General features: G+C 43.4%; 1 protein-coding gene and 1 long non-coding RNA gene across 2 annotated transcripts in view; one reads left to right on the forward strand and one right to left on the reverse strand.

Annotated features, from left to right (window-relative positions):
* The window catches only part of LOC142142755 (uncharacterized), a 258,356-nt gene that overhangs the window by 228,099 nt on the left and 8,091 nt on the right, over positions 1 to 22,166 (forward strand). The gene's annotated exons all lie outside the window — the stretch shown is intronic.
* LOC142142754 (E3 ubiquitin/ISG15 ligase TRIM25-like) lies at positions 4,618 to 6,860 on the reverse strand. Its single transcript, XM_075200580.1, has one exon. It carries the CDS (start codon positions 6,830 to 6,832, stop codon positions 5,249 to 5,251), a length of 1,584 nt encoding a protein of 527 aa, XP_075056681.1. The 5' UTR covers positions 6,833 to 6,860; the 3' UTR covers positions 4,618 to 5,248.

A 22,166-nucleotide genomic window follows, 5' to 3' on the forward strand; every position in this document is an offset into this window, starting at 1 on the left:
AAAGCTCATTTCTGAAGGTGTAAAATTGTGGGCCTGCTGTGCAAATGATACTTTGTGTTATGTGCCCCTTTTAAATGAATGCACTTGATTTAACGTGACGCAGGAAATTTGCATATGAAATTAACAGCATCTGCAGTGGTGCAGCATTCAGCAAGTTCAGAGGAACTGGTGGATTAGGCCATTCAAACCATAAAGGGGGCCAGGCAAAGTTGTGCACCTCATGTTACAACCACATACAAAATAATAGTTTTAAAATATATTAAAATTAATAGCTGCATTTATGGGGGTGTTGCCTGCTTTGTGGGCAGAAACAGAGAATTGTTTCTAGTGTACAAATGGAGGGGGAAGGGATTTAAGAGTGGTCTGGAAACACCCCTCCATAGCTTGCTCATTCATACTGAGTGACACCTTTCCTCTGCTGTTTAGACATATCTGAAATGCACCATCTCCACAAGGTCAGAGATGCAGCAGTACCCATCCCCCACCAGTAGGTGGAGCTATGTCAGCTCCATCTCTTCACTCCAGAAGAGAGACCACATACCGAGGGAAGTCTGCAGTGAGGAACCTCAGCTGAGACTGAACTGGAGACCACAAGCACGCACAGGATATAACATATGTAAATATGACAGAGAAATTATGAGACCGACACTTAATTTTTCTTCTTTCTTAATTGTGCTTCTTTCATGTCATTGATGACGACAACATCATAAGTAGGCCAATTACCTGGTATGTGATACTTGGCTTGAGGCTAGACCAAACATCCCCACCTTGCATACCCGTAAGATTCATATTTCTACCTTGCTCATGCACCCCAACCCTACAGTCCATCTCCACCTTTTTTCTTTTAATTCTCTCCTCTTACACTCTCCCACTATTCTCCATTTTCTTTCCCTCGTTTATCCTACATCTCTTGTTGATTGTTTGTCATTATGTTGTCTTAAAAAAAAAGTTTTATTAGGGGTTTGTAACAATTTTACTGTATAAACATATAAGTAAAATACACACAATATAAAAAGGAGAAAAAGGGTGAAACACAAGGAGTTATCTACCTACTACACGGACCCTGCAGCCTACAGTATGTAGAAAGGATCATAAACAGCATCAAAAACAGGAACACAAGACACGGGAAGGAAAGCCACAGGGTCTCAGAACATTTTAGCCTAACACAACCAAGACCCATCAGGACTCTACTTCAGGGAAATCAAAAAGAAAAAAAAACTGGTGGATGAAGACATCACAAAAGCTCCAGGGAAGAAACTAGATTGATATACAAACTGAACACCCCAAGGGACTCACTCTTTCCTTTATCAAAAGGTAAATACAAACCACTCCCCCACACCACAATCCTATTATTCCCAACACACCTACACTCTCCCATAACATAGACACCCTTCAATCCAGCTAACACCCACCACACCCTACAGTTTATCATTTTTCTCAAATTGAACCAAGCCTATACCACTATTGTAACCCAACAGGCCCCACCCCCCCCCCATAAACCCATGCAAATACTCCTCCCATTTAGCACTCCACACTTTCTTGCTGCTCACTTTACCAATATAGGTTACATTAGTCATCCGTTTAACCCCCCACAACCTGCATTTAGTGGCTAGCTTTTAGTTTCACTATCTAGCCAATTGCTTGGCTAGCTATTGAAATTATGTACTTCAACTGGTTATCCCTCATCTATCCAATTAAAAAAAACAGCATAGGCTTCCTCTGTTCAATATGGTACCGAAAGTACAGTTTTCATTACAAATTTAGGAATCCTAGGCTTTCAAATATTAGCTCTACTCTGAACTCCCCCATTACTCCTCTGTGGAATAATCCATCATTCCCACCAGGAATATATACTACCCGATTTATCCAATGGATCAAAGCAGGATATCAGTTTGTAGTGGATATGAACAAAAAAAAACAAAACAAAAAAAAAAACAACAAACCGCATCCTTGTTCAGATTTCTGTTCAATATCGGACAAACTGGCACTCTGTCCCTAATATATCCAAATAAATAATTTTATAACATTCTCTCCCACCACAACAACCTGCAAGAGATATACTACCACACTATATGGCCTTCTGTGTGACTCCCTTAACCAAACACAAAGTCGCCATGAGGAGTGGGTAATAGACCTAGGTTCCCCTCCAGATAAGAATGGATGGGAAGAGATGAGAGAGCATATCTAAAGGTTCCATCTCAACCTTAATCATAACATCTTATAAAATATTTTAGGGGGTTCTACACCCTAGCAAAACCAAATAAAACATTCCCTATCTGTGACCCAAAGAGCTGGAAGGATTTGCGGCCACAGGGGTATATTTCTTCACATGGTGGACTTGCCTCAGATCTCCTCCAGTCTAGGACAAAATACAATCCTTTTAAAATTCCATGGCTGAGGCTCCTGTAGAAAAGAATCCCTGGAGCTTCCTTTTAACTTTAAGCCCCTTAAGCTCGGCTCTTGATTGCCTTAGTTGGCAAATAGCCTTCATAGAAAACAAAAAAAATTTGCTCAATGACACAGAACATGTCTTTAATAAGGTATGGGCACCATTGCCTTTAGTTGAATTACAAAATTGAAGACAATCCACCACTAAAATTCTCCAACTCTATCAGCGTTCTATCTCTCGCCTTTCAAAATTGTATTCATTATAAAACAAACAAACCAAGCCCTGCATTCAAGACCTCTGGACCACTTTAATCCAAGTCATAAGAGTTTTCCCAAAACACTTCTTCCCATATTGATATTTCCTGTAGTACCACCTCTCCTATTTTCTACACTACCCCTCCACCCATGTTACAAATTTATACTTTATAAACCATACAGGTATCCTACTTCTTACAATGTGGAATGATATACCCAAAAATGTAAACATTGTTATATGTCAACTATTTTATATGATCTAATGTCATTAAAATGCTTGCTAACGTTAACCATTTAAATAATGAATATAAAAAAAAAAATTTTGGGTAATAAACGGATCCCTATCAGACCCGAACCCCCTATCTAATGGGACCAGACAGGGCTGTACTCGGGAGGTGGGGCCCCAGGAATTAAAGATCTATTTGCAGACGATATTCCCTTGTCCCTTACGCAACCAGTTATCTTTGCCTCCCCTGTAACAGCTTATAGACAAGTATAGTTACCCCTCAGGATATAAAATTTGTTCCATCCTCCTTAAAGGCCCATACAAATTTCTTTTGCTTTGAAGCGGTCACTTATTCTCCCTACCATACTATTGCCTGGGTGGATTTGGAAACACTATACAGGGGTCCACTTTTTGGCTTCACTCTGGGGCCTTTTAAGTGCCGACCACCTGCTCATGGCCAACTCCCTCCTATCCCTTAAATGTTGCTGATCTTTCTGGGTCCATACACAAGCTGTCCTCCCCTAATTCTTCCCTAGTGCCACTTTGGAATAACCCCAACTTTTCTCTAGAAAACTCCTCCACTCATTTCAAAAAGTGGATCCAAGCTGGGATCACAGTGGTTCATGATCTCTTTGTTAATGATGACTGGGCCTCCATGTCAGACATACAAGAATTTGATTACTTCTGTCCCCTCTTTGAATTTTCTCAGGTTTCACATTTCTTTATGTCCCCACTCCTGAGTGATACTCTTCGTGCCCTTACCTTTTTTTGAGCGACTATGTTTGAAATCCTCCCTCACAAGGAGTGATTTCCACCATCTATAATTGGCCGATTGAGAATATCTTTGACTCACCAGGTCGCCACATGCATGAATGGGAGAAGGACTTGGGTCCCCCTCCAGATGAGTCCTGCTGGGAGGAGTTTAGGGAGGGGATTGCCACACAAATTAAAAAGCCTACAAACTATATTACAGGGAATATTATTCGCCTGACAAGCTCTGAGATGTTTCAAACGTCCACTCCGAACTGCTGGCGGAACTGTGGCCAGAGAGGTACACTTCTCCACATGTGGTGGACATGTCCAAGAATAGCCCCCTTCTGAAACGTGGTCATTTCTGTTATTAACTCTGTTTCCAAGTGTCCATTGTCCAAGGACCTTCCTTTTCTCTCACCCTCTGTCTGATGAGGGCGCTCACTCTAATCAGCCGATTTCCCATATCCTTGCTGCCGCTAAATCCCCAATAGCCAACCACTGGAAAAAACCTAACCCCCCAATTCCACATCAGCTCTTAGGAACTACGTTTGGCATACTGCAAGTATGGAAAGTATTACTTTCTCCATGACAAGCCACACAAGTTTGCCATAGTTTGGGCTCCCTGGTACCTTAGGGAAAGCTGTAGCAGCTTGCCTACCCCTGCCCACTGAATTACTTTTAGGGTCCAATGAATGGTAGGGGCAATTTACAATAATCCCTTCTCAAGTCTCTTTCCCTGTAAAAAAAATACTGAAATGTGAAAAAACGCCATATCACTTTGTTCCCTAATCACAACTTCCCTTTCGCTCAGTCGACACAAGCACACATTGAAAGTCTGTGGGGACTATCGATTCAATAAGCAGAGACTGTCACAAACAAGCTGTACTTGAACAATTCAGCGATTTACTGCCGACAAGAACAAGGCATACAAAAGAAAAATATAAGAAAATTCTTTAACAGCAATTAAATGTTAGAGGATCACTATATAAAAACAAACCATAGAAATATGAAACACAAAGGAGTTTGTTTCTATAAATATAACAGGTATATCTACATTAAATACGGATATTAAATGAAATAACACTGATAAGCTAATTTATACAAGTAAAATCTTTCTTATATAAACTATGCTACAGCCTCAGCCTTTTCCCAGCCAAACATTGACCCATCTGCCTCATGTGGTCACTTTGTTGTAGAAATAATCCAATAACCCTTCCCACACTATGTACAGCCATCTAAAAGTGACTTTGCTTAATTCTTACAAGTGCAATGCTCTCTTATTCATAAAACCTGCATAAAATAAAGGACTAAACTGGTTTCATAGCGAGGGCGACATATTATAAATACATTTAAGTACACTTAGAAAGTACCTAGTGGTGAGTAAGAGTGGCATTATAAGGGGGTGGTATAAGGAGGGACACCAACGTGAACTTTCATAATCGAGAAATTACTATTGTGTCTGCCAGATGTCAAGTTAATACAGTTGAGCAATGAGGCATTCTAGGAGTTGGGAGTCAAAATTATATTTTACAGAAGTAAGAAGTGCAGTCAGACTACAATTTACAGTAAGTGACCTATTGTAGAAAATAACGGATTCAGAGGTTTTCTTTGAAGATATTTTTACATTCAACTGACACCGCCAGATATCTGTATACAACCTGCATATACATATAAAACAGCATGAAGGGGCTCAGTGAAGGTGGCAGTGAAGGTGTGTAAGTGTCTGATCGGGTCACACAGAGAATAAAAGGACAGATGGCCAGCCTCATAGTCCAGGTATATCCTAACTTTACCATACGAAATATTGTTAGGCATGCAGATCTGTTTACTGTCATGTGTCACCAAGTACTGAATAGTACTATAATACCAGTCCATAGCACAATTAATCATACACAAACCCCAGGACTTGTTATTATCTCCAATGTTTGGCTGACCTCCTCTCCTGTCTATACTGGGATAACACATTCCTACCCTCCACATCCTTGATTTACTTACATCCACTTCCCAGTAATGTCGCCCTGAAGAAAAACTCCTTGAGCTTAATACCTGACTATACTGAAACCTCTCTGGTGTTTCTGGACAATACATGATAGCATCTGACTTTGATGCAGTTTTCATGTCATCTGATATTTTTATACAATTAGCAGCTGTGTTTACATCCAATAATATGTCTGTAGCTTCCTGCATATAGATCCCTTTATTTATACCTGTTATTACATCAGAGAATGTGTGCAATGTGTCTGAGATCAGACCCACATTTAGGTATCCTACATCATGGACCTGTTTATCATGTCTCTCAGTATCACACAAGTCACCTGTGTCTGCTTCCTGTAAGACAGTCACTGGATCAGACATGTTACACAGCTCCTCAATGTGACGCATCTTCCTGGACAGCTTGCCCTTCTTTACTTCCAGCTGCTGGATCAGATCAGACACTGAGCAAAAAGCATGCACTGCCTGCCTGGAGACCTCACCAAGGACTCTCTTTTCCATATCTTCCAACTGTTTCCTGATGTCTCTAAACAGGGCAGTGACTTTCTCTGTTACACCAGCTGCTTTTTCCTGATCCTCTTTCCTGCGCTGCTGCAAACTCTGGACTTTTTTCTCTGTCTCTGCTATCTTTGTGGCCAGTTTCGGCAAAATATTTCTCAGTTTCTCTTTTTCCTTCGCAGAGGCCTCATCCAGCATCTGCACCAGGTGTCTGCGGTGTTCCCCAGCCAAACTGCAGGACACACAGATACAGACAGCGTCCTTAGTGCAGTAATATTTCAAGAGCTCCTTATGGACAGAGCATTTTCTGTTCTTCATGGAAGTGGCTGGATCAGATAAAACATGTTCTGCTGACTTGCTGTGTACTTTTAGGTGATCATCACACAGATAAGCTTCACACAACAGACAGGATTTAGCAGCAGGTACAGGAGAATAAATACAGTAAGTGCAGAAGATTCCAGTCTTCTCCTGATCTGGCTGTGTACAATGGAAACTCCCCACAATGTTACACAGAGTTATGTTCCTCTGCAGTGCAGGACGCTCCTGACACTCTGCTCTGCATTCAGGACAGGTATAAACTCCAGATCCCTTCTGTGTATCCAGCACACGATCAATACAGGACTGGCAGAAGTTGTGTCCACATTTCAAGTTTACAGGATCTGTATAAATGTTCAGGCAGATGGAACAGTCCAGCTCCTTTCTCAAATCAACAGATGCCATCGCTGAGAGCAGAAGAGAGAAATGAAAGTATGTGACCCCCAGAGACCAGTGCAAGTGTTCATATTTTCCACACAGGGTGAGTGAGCTTGTCACTCACATATCTATAGGCAGAGTTATACTAAAGGACTTAGCCAATCCATAAAGGGACATCATGCAGAAAAATCTACTTGTTTTGGAAACTGTAAAAGATCATTTAATAAGCTGCAAATTATTAATTTTGCACATTTCTGTGACTGCACATAAGTTACTTGATCAAAAATACATTTAGATATTTACATATAATTGTAAGGGACTATTTGTAGAAGTTTGAGGATGAGCATGAGATAGTAGTACTGCGATGCTTCATCTCCTTTTACTTTCACTCTATACACAAAGGTGGTCAGATGAGGGTGAAAATTAACCAAGACCTACAAGCATGAGACACATTATTTTAATAAACCATACTTGCCTACTCTCCCGGAAATCCTGGAAGGCACCCGAATTTCGGGGAGTCTTCCCAGACAAATAGGCAAAGCTCCCGCATTCGTCAAAAGTCACGGCACTGAATGGAGGGGCGGGGCTTAATCGAGCCATTAAGTCCCGCCCCCGCTACTCAATGCCACGAATTTCGGCCTTTTATAGTGGGAGCAGGGCTATGGTGACACGACAATGTCACCACGCCCCCCTCCTACCCTTAAAAGTAGGCATGTATGGAATAAACACATATCCTCTTTCCCTGTTTAAACTTTTTGATTGCCCTAATACAAAAAATAAAATACAAAAATAAAAAATGATTTCCTTGTTTTTTTTTTGTGCATTTACATTGAGCATTACATTTGAAGCAAAGCCCAAAAGATACTTGCATGTAAAATATGATATACTACTTCCAATGCACTTTAACTAAAACGGAGGATGGCTCCGGATGGGAGGCATAGTAGGGGAGGAGCTATCTACTCAATAGTTTAAATTTTAAAGCGTTTTTACTCCAGATCCACCACAGTCCCCCAATGACAGGTAAGAGAAATAATTTTAAAGTTCAATTATTTATATTGTGATCCAGGAATACAAGCTTTTAGCTATAAGTATAGACTACTAATGATACGTTTCATCTTAATTTGTGTGTATAATATATATATATTAAATCCACTGAGTAGTGAAGTGAATAACATTGATCATCTTCTTACAATGGCATGATTCTTGGGGTGGAATATATTAGGCAGAAAGTGAACCACCAGTTCTTGAAGTTGATGTGTTGGAAGTAGGAACAATGGGCAAGCATAAAGATCTGAGTGACTTTGACAAGGGCCAAATTGTGATAGCTAGACGACTGGGTCAGAGCATCTCCAAAATGGCAGGTCTTGTGGGGAATTCCCGGTATACAGTGGTAAGTACATACCTAAAGTGTTCCAAAGAAGGTCAATCAGTGAACCGACGACAGTGTCATGAGCGCCCAAGGCTTATTGATGCATGTGGAAAGTGAAGGCTAGCCCGTCTGGTATAATCCCACAGAAAAACTACTGTAGCAAAAATTGCTGGAAAAGTTAATGTTGGATATGATAGAAAGTGTCAGAACACACAGTACATTGCAGCACCAGGATGCACTATTGGAAGGAGGCAAGCCATAGAAGGCAAGCCGAAGGAGGCAGTGTGATGCTCTGGGCAATGTCCAGCTGGGAAATCTTGAGTCCTGGCATTCATAAGGATGTTACTTTTACACATATCACCTACCTAAACATTGTTGCAGATCAAGTACACCCCTTCTTAAGCAACAGTATTCAGTGATGGCAATGTCCTCTTTCAACATGTTAATGCACACTGCACAAAATGTTTTCAAAATGGTTTTAGGAACATGACAAAGAGAAAAGGGGCCAGATTCATTAATGATCTTAAATTAAGAAGTTTCTTATTTAAGTCTCCTGGACAAAACCATGTTACAATGCAAGGGGTGCAAATTAGTTTTCTGCTTTGCACATAAGTTAAATACTGACTGTTTTTCATGTAGCACACAAATACCTGATAGCTTATTTGTACACTGAAATTCAAAGTTAATATTTGTGTGCTACATGAAAAAACAGTCAGTATTTAACTTATGTGCAAAACTGAATGTTAATTTGCACCCCTTGTATTGTAACATTATTTTGTCCAGGAGACTTAAATAAGAAGTTTCTCAAGTTAAGATCCTTAATGAATCAGGCCCAAGGTGTTGACTTTGCCTCAATCTGATCGAGTATCTGTGGGATGAGCTGGAAAAACAAGTCTGAGCCATGGAAGCATTACCTCGCAACTTACCGGACTTAAACAATCTGCTGCTAACGTCTTGGCCTCTCATTAACAGGGCATTTTCACCCACAGAACTGCCACTCACTGGCTATTTTTTCTTTTACTTCCCATTTTCTGAAAACGTTGTGCCTCAAATTCCCAGGAGATCAGCAGTTCTTGAGATACTCAAACCACCAGACCTGGCAACAATTATTCCATGGTCAAAGTCACATATCACATTTCTTCCCCTTTCTGGCATTTGATCGGAACAACTGAACCTCTTCGCCATGTATGCATGCTTTTGTGCACAGAGTTGCTGCCACGTGAATGGCTAATTAGATATTTGCATTAACGAGCAGGTGCACCTAATGAATGGCCACTGAGGGTAAGTGAATTATTGGTAGTTCATCGGTATTACCAACAATTGGACTTCACTGTACCTTCAAGTGTGCTCTACATAATAGTTTGCATCACTACAGACAATTGTAAGTAAAACTGTTATTCATAGAATTGTCAAAGGTTGGTAAATTAAAGACAGTACAAATAGTTAATTTTGTTTGCCTCTAAATCTAATTCAGTAAAATATTGCAATATCTGTCCCCTGGGCCAGTCCCAGGACCTTACAGTGCTGGAAGAAATGTAATCACTCCGTTCATGTTTTAAGTGTAGTGTTAGTGTGTGTGTGGGTGTCCTGGCTTGGACATATGTCACATTTTACAGCCAAATACAGGCAGATGTGAGGGATGCCAATCTCCATATCTTCACCCACCCCAAGTACTTCCAAGACTCTGGAATTCAAGAGGGTTCAAATGAAAAAAAGCAAATGTGTACGGTGCATAGTATTGTACAGTAAATGTATTCTAGTAGCAGTATCTTAGCATTAGCATTTCCTCTACGTAACCAGATATATGTCACTACTACTCTTTCGTCTTCCAGCCACCACTGCATAATCTGCTGTCATCCAGTCTCGCACCATTTGTCAATGGAGAATACTTACACCTCCACTCCATACACAGTAGCCACATGCAGTACGGCTACGAGCTTAGCATACAACCTACTATTGTGCCACTCAATAATATGCTACATTTAAATACTTCCAGACAAAGATGAAGAGCATCATAGGGCAGTTCAGCTCCTGCAGCCACAGTGCCTCCTGTAGTGACAAAAGACTGTCAGAGTGTTAGGAACCCCTCCAGCCGGCACAACACAACCCGGAGTCTACTCTGCCAGTCAGGTGTTCACTGGAGACTGACAGAGGGTCGTGAAGTGTGTACCGGGTGGGGAGAACCCAGGCAAGCGGAGTGGAACCCAAGCAGAGGTCAGGGGCCAGCAGCAGACAACAGTACCAGTATAAAAGCTGAGGTCAAGGGTCACGAGCAGACAGGGAGGTCGGTATTCAAGCCAGAGGTCAGGGTCACGAGATTCACAAGCAAAGTCCAAATCCAAGCCAAGGGTCATACACGGGTAAACAACAGCAAGTCAAATAGACAGGAACAAGGCAGAGAGCAGGTACAGCAGACTGGATACAGAGACTATAACCGGCAATGAGGCAGAAGACCTCATTGCCTTAAATACAAATACAGACCAATCAGGAGTTGGATACACTGCTGCAGGCTTATTACTCATACAGAGCAGGGCCAATCAGGGCTTGTCCCTGAAATACACAGATACAGGCTAATGCCTGTAAATCAGCCCTCTAATTAATCAGCCCACAGGCTGCCTGCCATGCGCATGTGCACGACTACCGCCGGGACGTAGCGCTATAGTAGAGGCGTCCGGCCGTTGGCCTGGTGACGGCCCGGCAGGAAGAGGAAATGACGTCCCGGTCGTCAAGGTGACGACCGGGACGCCAGGGGGAGACAGAAGCGAGCCGCGGCAGCTGTGAGTACCGCCGCGGCTCTTGACAGTACCCCCCCTTGAGGAGGGGTTAAGGAACCCCGACAGCCAGGTTTTCTTGGAAATTTCCTGAAGAACTCCTTCAGCTGTTTAGGAGCATGGAGTTGTCTCCGTGGAATCCAAGACCGCTCTTCTAACCCACGATTCCTCCACTGCACTAGGAAGTGCACCTGACCTTGCACTTTTTTGGAATCCAAGATCTTCTGAACAACGTATCTTGGTGGTCTGTTTGAATTTCTCTCAGGCAAACTTGAAGATTGGATTTGACTAGGATATAATACCGGCTTCAATAGAGAACAGTGAAATGTGTTGGGGATTCTCAACGAGCCCGGAATTCTTAACCTAAATGAGACAGAATTCACCTGCTTGATGATAAGGAACGGACCGATGAACTTAGGGCCCAACTTCTTGCAAGGCTGTCTGAGCTTAATATTTTTTGTAGACAGCCACACTCTCTGGCCCACCTTGAAGGAGCAGATGGTACGGTGGCGATTTGATTTGTTTTTTGCGACAAATGAAGCTTGTTTCAAAGATGCCTGTACTTTCCTCCAGATAACTCTGAGATCCCTTGCAGTGGAACGGATCTCCTGGACACCAACTGGGTTGAGCGAATACAAGGAGTTAGATCTGGGGTGAAAACCATAATTGCAGAAAAACTGAGAAGTTTTAGTAGATGAATGACAGGAATTATTACAGGCAAATTCCGCCCAGGGTAACAAGGAAGACCAATTATCATGGAACTCAGATGTGTAGCATCGTAAAAACTTCTCTAAGGACTGGTTAACCCTTTCGGTTTGCCCATTTGACTGAGGGTGGTATGCGGATGACAAACTAACCTTGAATCCGAGAAGGGTACAGAAGGATCTCCAGAATTGCGCTATGAACTGAGAACCCCGATCGGAAACGATGTCAGTAGGGAGTCCATGGAGCCGGAAAATATGTTGAATGAATAAGACGGCCAAATCCCGAGCAGTAGGCAGTCTGGTTAATGGAATGAAATGTGATATCTTGCTGAACCAGTCTACCACGACCCAAACGGTATTGTGTCCTGCAGAAGGTGGTAGATCAACTATAAAGTCCATGGACAAGTGGGTCCATGGTTTTGCAGGCGGTGCCAAAGGAACTAACTGACCTACTGGACGGATCCTAGGAACTATGTTTCTGGCACAAACCTCACATGAGAGGACATGACTCTTGACGTCAGCAGACATGAATGGCCACCAGACTGTACGGGAAAGGATTTCTAGCGTCTTATGAATTCCAGGGTGTCCAGCAGCCCTACTGTTATGCGCCTCTGCAATAACCACCTTCCTTAAATGGACTGGAACAAAGAGACGTCGCTCCGGAAGAGTATCAGGGGCTAATCTCTGGAATCTCTGAAGTGTGATACTCAGATCTTGTGTTAACCCGGCATGGATTACAGAAGGAGGAATAATCGGCTCTGGGATTATAACTGGAACGTGGTGTGCCGAGAAACTTCTGGACAGGGCATCTGCCTGGACATTTTTGGAACCTGGTCGGTAGGTGATCAGGAAATTAAACCGGGTAAAGAATAATGCCCACCGGGCCTGTCTGGGATTTAAACGTTTGGCTGACTGTTGCCAAACGTTGCAAGTTCTTGTGGTTGGTAATGACAGAGATCTGATGTGAAGCACCCTCCAACCAATGCCGCCACTCCTCGAAGGCCCATTTGATTGCCAATAGTTCTCTATTACCGACATCATAGTTGGCTTCCGCTGAAGAGAACTGACGGGAGAAATAAGCACATGGGTGCAGACGATTAGTATGAGGATCTTTCTGCGATAGGATGGTACCGGCACCGATGTCTGAGGCGTCGACCTCAAGAACAAATGTCCTAGCTGGATCCGGATGTCTAAGGACCTGAGCGGAGACAAAGGCCTTTTTCAGGCTTTCGAATGAGGCTACTGCTTGGGACGACCAATTAGTTGGATCCATTCCTTTACGGGTCAGAGCGACAATGGGAGCCACAATGTCAGCAAAGTTGTGAATGAATCTCCTATAATAATTGGAGAAGCCCAGGAACCTCTGCACCGCCTTAAGATTGTTGGGTTGCAGGCAATCCAAAATAGCCTGGACCTTAGCTGTATCCATGGAGAATCCCTCAGAAGAGATTACGTAACCTAAAAAGGATACCTTCTGCACCTCGAACTCATACTTTTCCAGCTTGGCGTAAAGGTGGTTCTCTCGCAATTTTTGTAGAACTTTTTGACGTGAGTCTGATGTGCGGGCAAAGATCTGGAATAGATGAGTATATCATCTAAATAGACGACCACGAAACAACCAAGGAAGTCCCGAAGAACTTCATTGATCAAGTCCTGGAACACTGCAGGTGCATTGCTAAGGCCAAACGGCATGACCAGATATTCGTAGTGGCAAGAGTGCGTATTGAATGGCGTCTTCCACTCATCTCCTTCCTTGATACGGATGAGATTATACGCTCCACGAAGGTCGATTTTTGTGAAGACAGTAGCCCCTCTCAATTGATCAAATAATACGGAAATGAGCGGAAGAGGATAGGTGTTCTTAATTGTGATAAGATTCAATCCCCGGTAATCTATACAGGGTCTTAGCCCTCCATCCTTTTTGGATACAAAGAAGCATCCTGCTCCTACGGGAGATTTAGATGGCCTGATAAAGCCTTTCTCCAGGTTTTCATCGATGTATTCCTGCATGGATTTGGTCTCTGGAACAGAGAGGGAGTACAGATGCCCCTTAGGTAACTTGGAACCAGGAATAAGCTCGATGGCACAGTCAAAGTCACGGTGCGTTGGTAAGGTATCAGCAGCCTTCTTGGAGAACACATCCCAGAATTCATGATATTGTGAGGGAAGCTGCTCCGGAATAGACTGAATCATACGCAGAGGCAGTGACAAGCAAGACTGTGTGCAATAAGAACTCCACTGAACAATCTCTCCTTTCATCCAGTCCATGACAGGGTTATGACGGGAAAGCCATGGGTGGCCCAGGATCAAGGGAACCGACGAACAATCGATCAGGAAGGTTATTGACTCTGAATGGAGAGCTCCGATCTTCAACTGTAGTGGCGGGGTCTCCCAGGAAATCTTGCCACCAGGCAATGGACTTCCGTCTAAGCCATAGACAGTAATAGCAGATTTGAGTTTTACCATCGGAATACCGGCAGAACGGGCAAACCCGATGTCAAGGAAGTTGCCTGCAGCCCCGCTATCAATGAAGGCCGACAGGTACACAGAGCGAGCACTGAAGGTGAGCTGTGCAGGGATTAATACAGCATTTTTCGGGGAGATAATTTGCAGACCTAGGTGAACTTTCCCCTCATTCCCTAGGCATGCTCTTTTCCCGGCTTATTTGGGCAGGAACGGGAGAAGTGGCCTTTTGTGCCACAGTAGAGACATAGACCTTGCGATCGTCTCCTGTTTCTTTCCTCAGAAAAGAGACTATATGCTCCTAATTGCATAGGCTCCTCAACATCCGTGGAAACAGGAATCAGAACAGATGGAGGAGAAGATGCCTCTTTTTCAGCTTTTCGCTCTTTAATTCTCCTGTCAATTTTAATGGAGAGGTGCATCAGATCCTCCAGTGAGGTAGGAGACAGATATTGCACCAAGGAGTCTTTGATTTGTTCCGACAGGCCTAAACGAAACTGACTGCGTAAGGCAGGGTCATTCCATCCACTGTCAGGTGACCATCTACGAAATTCAGCGCAGTATTCCTCTGCCGACCGCAGGCCTTGTTTCAAGGCCCGTAGATGAGCTTCAGCGGAGGCCTTTCGATCCGGGTCGTCATACAGTAGACCCAATGCCTCGAAGAAAGCATCTACTGACTGCATGGCAGGACTGGTCTGCGACAAGGAAAAGGCCCAAGACTGGGGGGTCACCCTGTAAGAGGGAAATGATAATCCCGACTATTTGTTGCTCTGAACCGGAGGAGCGGGGTCTCAACCGGAAATAAAGCTTGCAGCTCTCCCTGAAATTCCGGAACAGGGATCTATTTCCGGTGAAGCGATCCAGCAGATTCATCTTAGGTTTGCAGGCGGAACTTGGAGTGGGTTGTGAGGATTTCGCAGCTTCTTCTTGAGCAGACAATCGCTCAGACAATCCCTGGATCATTTGGTACAGGGATTCCACATGACCCGCTAGGGCTTGCGCCGAAGACGGTGAAGTTCCACTTCCTTCCACCTTAACTTTGTCTCCGGAACGTCTGTTTTTAGGCCGGTTTTAATGTTAGGAACCCCTCCAGCCGGCACAACACAACCCGGAGTCTACTCTGCCAGTCAGGTGTTCACTGGAGCCCCTGATGGTGGGGACAGACTGGGCTGCAGACTGACAGAGGGTCGTGAAGTGTGTACCGGCTGGGGAGAACCCAGGCAAGCGGAGTGGAATCCAAGCAGAGGTCAGGGGCCGGCAGCAAACAACAGTACCAGTATACAAGCTGAGATCAAGGGTCATGAGCAGACAGGGAGGTCGGTATTCAAGCCAGAGGTCAGGGTCACGAGATTCACAAGCAAAGTCCAAATCCAAACCAAGGGTCATACACGGGTAAACAACAGCAAGTCAAATAGACAGGAACAAGGCAGAGAGCAGGTACAGCAGACTGGATACAGAGACTATAACAGGCAATGAGGCAGCAGACCTCATTGCCTTAAATACAAATACAGACCAATCAGGAGTTGGATACACTGCTGCAGGCTAATTACTCATACAGAGCAGGGCCAATCAGGGCTTGTCCCTGAAATACACAGATGCAGGCTAATGCCTGTAAATCAGCCCTCTAATTAATCAGCCCACAGGTTGCCTGCCATGCGCATGTGCCCGACTACCGCCGGGACGCAGCTCTATAGTAGAGGCGTCCGGCCGTTGGCCTGGTGACGGCCGGGACGCCAGGGGGAGCCAGAAGCGAGCCACGGCGGCTGTGAGTACCGCCGCGGCTCGTGACACAGAGGAGAACAATAGTGCGCACACACCACACCTGTAAAATGTCACCCCACCTTCATATAATCAATATGTAGGTACTCATCTATGATTGATTTCTTCTCCAATTCTTCTTCAGACATAGAAGATATTGAGGCGGTAGCTGTAGGAGCAGCTGTTTGGGGGCTCACATTTGACTGAGAAAGGTAAAAAATATATTAAAAATAATACCAGGTACAGCATAAAGGGGATATAATCCACATAAAATGCACTTACTGCTTTCTTTGTTGTGATCCTTTAGCTCAGTCATACTTATAACTTTTGTCACTGCCTCCTGTGGAATCTCTCTGATGCGGTCATCTATTTCCTTGCTTTAACTCTTCTTAGTGAGCACAGCCCGAACTCGATCTGAGCGGTCAGATTGCTCAAAAAAAATCTCATTTATCAAATCTCTCGCTTCTCTGAAATCTGTCTCCTCTGTCCTTTTCTGAGCGTTCACGACTTGAGCTACCTCTGCAGCAATGGAGGAAAACAAAAAAGAAGATTAGAACTGCCAAAAAAATCACTGTCAACAAATGTTGAAAATATACCAATGCAATTATTAAATTATGCATTTCTAGTCATTTTATTACAATTTTGTTGACGATACTGAATATCCACATCAACAACATCTATTCAGCAGTTTAAAATTAAGAGACCCAGCCAAAGAGAGGCAGAAACCTAAAACCACTATTTTCATATTTATAGGACATGTCTGAAAACTAGATTTTTATACTTCGTGAAATGCTTTTCTTTGAGACCATGAAGAGATGCTGGTGACCTTAGGTTTAGGGGCTCAGCCAGGAGTGCAGGCACTACATTTCTACACTGTCTGTAACTCCATCCCCTCTATAAACCTCTGCCAGAAGGAAGCCAATTATTTTACTCACTAAGCCCCAAAGGACAGAAGAGAAAGGTAAAGGGAAGGAAAACAATGTCCTTCTATAGCAATAACATTAACACATAAAAGGATAACTAGAGGATAAGGATGGGTGCCCAGTGTTCCCCACTGGACTTAGAGAAAAAGGATTTAAACGCAAATATAAAAGTCCAGTTCTCGAACATCCAATTAGAGGATACTTGAGATCTTCCAAAACTGCCTCTTAGAGTATGTATGCTCTATAGAAGAGGTGTAGAGCAACTTCCGTTCAAAACTAGCATCCCTGGATGCAAACACATTAAACCTGTAAAATATGTTTGTAAACGTGTGGACAGATGACCGCATGACACCGCTGCCTATCCGAGGCCCCGGCCCACACCGCCTATGAGGTACTCGCCGATCTGGTAGAATGTGCACTCAAATTTTTGAAGACAGGCTGATGAATTACCAAAGTAATCCACCTACTAATGGTTTGATTGGATGCTTGCCAACTTCTCTTGTGGGCAACAGAGGGCCAAGAGAACCTCTGTCCTGCGCACATTATGGGTCCTATGAATACAGGTCTTCAAAGCCCTGACAACATCCAGAGAGTGAAGAGAGCCCTCTTCTGGAGACCTAGCACAGTCTAAGCCCAGATTCAGAATGTCCTAATTTAGATGGAACATGGAGACCAGTTCGGGATGAAAGAAGGGTTTAGTCTGAAAGACCAAATCCTATCTTCATAAACAATAAGAAATGGAGACCTATAAGACAGAGTCCCCAGCTCCAAATCTCTCCTAACTGTAGAGATAGTCAAAAGATAGTTAGCATTCCAAGTAAGGCAATTTAATACCATCAAATTCAAAAGTTTGAAAGGAGAATGCTGTGAAGTTCAAATCCCAAGGGGCTATTGGAAGTATGTAGAGGTTGTACGTGCAACATTCCCTGAAAGAAATTCTGAAAATGTGACATTTTCAATGCAAGAAAACCTAGAGGGCTGAAACCTGAATCTTTGGGAGCCAAGTCTAAACCTGCCATCCAGACACGCCTGCAAAAAATTAGGTAAACAGGGCAACTGAAAGGAAAGAGGTAGGAGAACCCCTCTTTTCACAATAGGAAATATAAGTTTTCCACACCCTGTAATAATTCTTAGCAGAGAGTAGTTTCTGGTCTCAACAACCCTGTCAGACAAGCCTTTAAACCTTGCAGCTGGCTTAACAGGTTCTGCCACAATGGACCCACTGCCATGCTGAGTGTACTGAGACCTTCTTAGTAAGTTTGGTGCAACTAGGATGATTCTGGCCCTCTCTGTGACTGGAATGACCACCCCTGAGGAGATTAAGGGCTGACTGACTTCCTGCAGAACAATATGCTACGAGAAGAGACCTGTGGTGAAAAATAGCCTGTTAGGAACTACAGGAGAGCTATGATGTACTATTCCGCTCACACAGGCATCTGATGAGGAAACAAACCTCCAGTACTGAAGAAAAGCAGACAGGCACCACCACACCAGTCCCTGGGTGGGCAGAATGCCTGTTATGCCGACTGTTTATTTGAGGGCTTGGGAGCTGGACTCTTCCAAAAACTGTTTAAGGATTGTACGTTACCTTCTGATCCATGCCATATGTATATGTAAAGGAGTTGACTATGGCTTAAGTATCCCCTCTGCTTAGGCCCTGTCTCCAGTGCATAGTATGTGCACTTTGTGCTGCACCCAATCATATCCTTTCATTGGCTTTCCCGGAGGCCATCCCTCAGAGGAAAAAAGTTGGACGGCTGTAGGAGGTATCACCACAGTACCTTCCTCACCCTGCTCCAGATGAGCGAATAAAAAGTAAATGAAAAATGCAGTCATAGACAGTAGTGTAGAAAAAAAACACACACTCCGGTAGGCACTTTAAAAAAATGGCTACCTCCCAACAGATGGGTATACATTTGTTGGCGTTACAAACTTTGTGTAGTTAAATACCAAGGTCCTTTAATTGGATAGTAGACAAAGTATGATTTGCAGGTAAGTGGTGGATATTCGATTACAATAAAGATTAGGAATAATCTTACCTGAATTACAATATTTTATAATTGAATGGCATTATCCAACAGCAATGCATCAATTAATAGGGAACACATACTTTTATAAAATACAGTAAGGTGTTGGACCAAGCTTAGATTAACACAGCTTAATTCAGTCAAAAACATGAAATAAATAGATCCTTTAAGATGCCTCCTGTGCAAGCTAGTAATGCGGGACCTCCGTTGAGAAAAGGTTATTCAAATGTGCCACAGAGTAACGTTACTTCCTCTCGCATAAAGAATAATAAAAATGAGCAAAGCATGCACTGCATGTCACCGCAATTACACAGGCTACACAATTTCAGTGCGGATACTGCCCTTGACAAAAAGTTTGTAAATATGCCTAATAAATGTTGATCAGACAAGTAAAAATGTTTTTATCAGTATATGAATATGCACATTCCTATATTATTGTTTTAGCTATAATAGAAAACATTGTCACTTGTAGGGTTACATCCACATACCGCTGAACAGGTCGTCTAGTATCTTGAGACTCTGAAGACGCAGACTGCTGCAGAGCAGAAAAACCTATTAAAAGTGCTGGTGGCTGGGGGGCGTGGCCTGAATGCCATCTTAACTAGATGTGCTTCCTCAGTGCTCTCCCTTCTGAGGTCGAAATCTCTTACTTATTTGGACCTTGTGGGACTCATCTATACTCTGACCCCTCTATGAGTGCATCTGGTACCAATTGATCCAAGTATCGCCGTGGTTTGGACCACCCCTGCAGCCTCACACGCCACCTTCCTTGGCTGCCACGTGGAAGGGACCCCTGTGACTTTGGCGGCTGGTGTTGGTGCCCCTTCCCCCCTGAGTTGCCAGCTCCTATTGAGAACTTACCTGGCTGTGTGGGCCCCTTTGTTGTGGCCCTGACTGCTGGAGTGGACCGCAGGTAGCCACTTCTGGTTTTCATCCGGCCACTTCTGGTTTGCTGCTGCAGGACCCGGACCCCTGAGAAGCACATATTGGGTGCTGCTGTTCTATTACCAGGCTTGAACCAAGCCCAGAGCAAGTCTCCCCAGCCTTTCAGAACAGAGACATAGGAGTCTGTGAGACAACAGCTAGACCTTCCCATATAGAAGTGAGAGAGGCGAGTACTCTGGGCATCTCTGTTTTCTGTCAAGCTTACACTGCCACCTAGTGTCAGCTTGAAAAATACATCTGTCAAACTGTAAAGACAGTAATCCCTGGATAAAACCAGTGGACTAGCTGCTGTTAACTTCAGTGTGACATTACTGTCTCTATCAAAAGCTGCTGAATCACGACTCACATCCTCTGTCCACAGCCATAACCTATCACTAAAAAAATATTTGATCAGTGTAAAACAAACAGCTCTTAAAAGTTTGCGCTATTCCTGTAATTCACACTACAGGGTTCCCCAGTGAAATGCCAACAATCGTCTCCTACTCCGGCTATTTCTCTGGTCATAATTTGCTCTGAATCGGACTCTCATGTGGAAAGGACTCATGTCAGCCTAATGTGACACCGGGCGAATCTTGCCTAACTAGAGCAACGCTTTAACCGCATGCCTATCTACAGTTCCCACTAATAAAGACTACATTCATACAGCTGTTGTGATGCATAAAACCTCTTCCCGCCAGATAAAGTAGCTTCTGCTGAAATTACTTAACACTTTCATCGTCAGGATAAACGTCTAACCTCAGCTCCCCCCCTTCACCCCCACGGGAAGCCCGTGACAAAGATTCAGATATGGAAGAAGTCCCAGCAACCAAACGAGATATATCAGACATTCATAACCTCCTACTGGACCTCAAAACCTCTCTCACAAATACATTTTAAAAAACAGTAGGGGAGTTGAAGAAAAATATAGCGTATCTTGACCAACGAACAACTGTTCTTGAGAGCCAAGCCTCACAAACTGAGGCTAACAGAGACCTTGAGTACCTCAGTAGAGAACTAGACTTTTTAAGACTATAATGAAGACCTCAAAAACTGAGAATGAAGACACAATCTCTGCATCTGTAAAGTACCAGAAACAGTGGAACCCACAGACATTGAACCATATCTACTACGTATCTTCATCCACTTGGTCACTGCTTTGTCAGACTCTCAGATAACAATTGAGCCAGCTCTCAGAGCTCTACGGCCTAAACCCATAGACTTGGACCCTCCTAGAGACATTATCCTGAAATTATTGCCATATAGGATTAAGGATCAAATCACTCTGGTCTCAAGGAACACCAACTTTTTCCACTTTGAAGGATCAAGAATAAAGATTTTCCAAGACTTATCTCCAATCACAGAAGCCAAAAGACGGGACCTTTGGCAAACTACGCTTGTTTTTCGGGACCATGGATATAAGTACAGTTGGGGTTTCCCTTTTCAGCTTGTGGTGGACAGCAACGGCCAACAACACTCCATTCGTACACTTGAAGATGGGAGGAATCTCATAAGAAGGTTGAACTTAAGCTCACTCTCTGACCCAGCTCACCAAGAAGAATCATCTGAAACCCCTCCTACTTGAAGCTGGTTGTATTTCCCATTATATACTTTATTTGATCTCATTTATGCTAGGTAATATACAAATGTACTCTACTATTTTTCATGCAAGGACACGGTCGGGACGCTAGATATTGAGTCTAGCCTCCCTCCTGTGCCCCCTAAGCCCTTAACTGTTGACATTATATATGTTTTTGTTATTAATTCATGCTCACTAGTTTGTTAGGTTTTCTCTATATATTAGTATATTGGTTGACTTTGAAGTAGCCAATGACTATTTGAACTAGCCAATGACTATTTGATCTCTCTCGATTTAGGTTCTTCACATATAACATTGGCTTGTTTCTGAACGAAAAGGGAAAATAGTTACACAAGGCTTTCTTGTGCATACTCTAAGACCTCAACCTGTACAATCTATTATACACTTGAATATATCCTAATGTTTAACATAATATTTATTGTTCTCTTTCATATCATTCTGGATTCACAATATTTACCTGAACTGTTATCTCTGTTTTTACAATGTTTTTTTTATATATTCTTGCACCTGTCATTGGGGTTATTCCCCCTCTTAAGTTCTTAGGCTCTAGTAGGCACTCGCCCTTTCACCTATGGTCTCTTCCTATGCCCCCACCAACTAGGGATTACCCGTTTTTTCCTTTGTAACTTAACTATAAGACCCTCAGGGTTGATACCAATGCTGACTGAACCCTTCTATCCGGGCTCTAACTGAGTGGCTGGTCCCCCGACCTTGCAGGTTCCCCTCCTCCACTCTCCTCCTTGACTTCACTACACCTTTACTCCATTTCTTACCCTACCACAACCCCTCCCCCTGCCATCCACGCATCTACCCTGAGCATGCTGT

This window comes from Mixophyes fleayi, chromosome 3 (assembly GCF_038048845.1).
Source record: "Mixophyes fleayi isolate aMixFle1 chromosome 3, aMixFle1.hap1, whole genome shotgun sequence".
NCBI lineage: Eukaryota > Metazoa > Chordata > Amphibia > Anura > Limnodynastidae > Mixophyes > Mixophyes fleayi.

Coding starts and splice junctions, on each gene's coding strand:
- LOC142142754 (XM_075200580.1), bottom strand. CDS start 6,832: ATGGCATCTGTTGATTTGAGAAAGGAGCTGGACTGTTCCATCTGCCTG.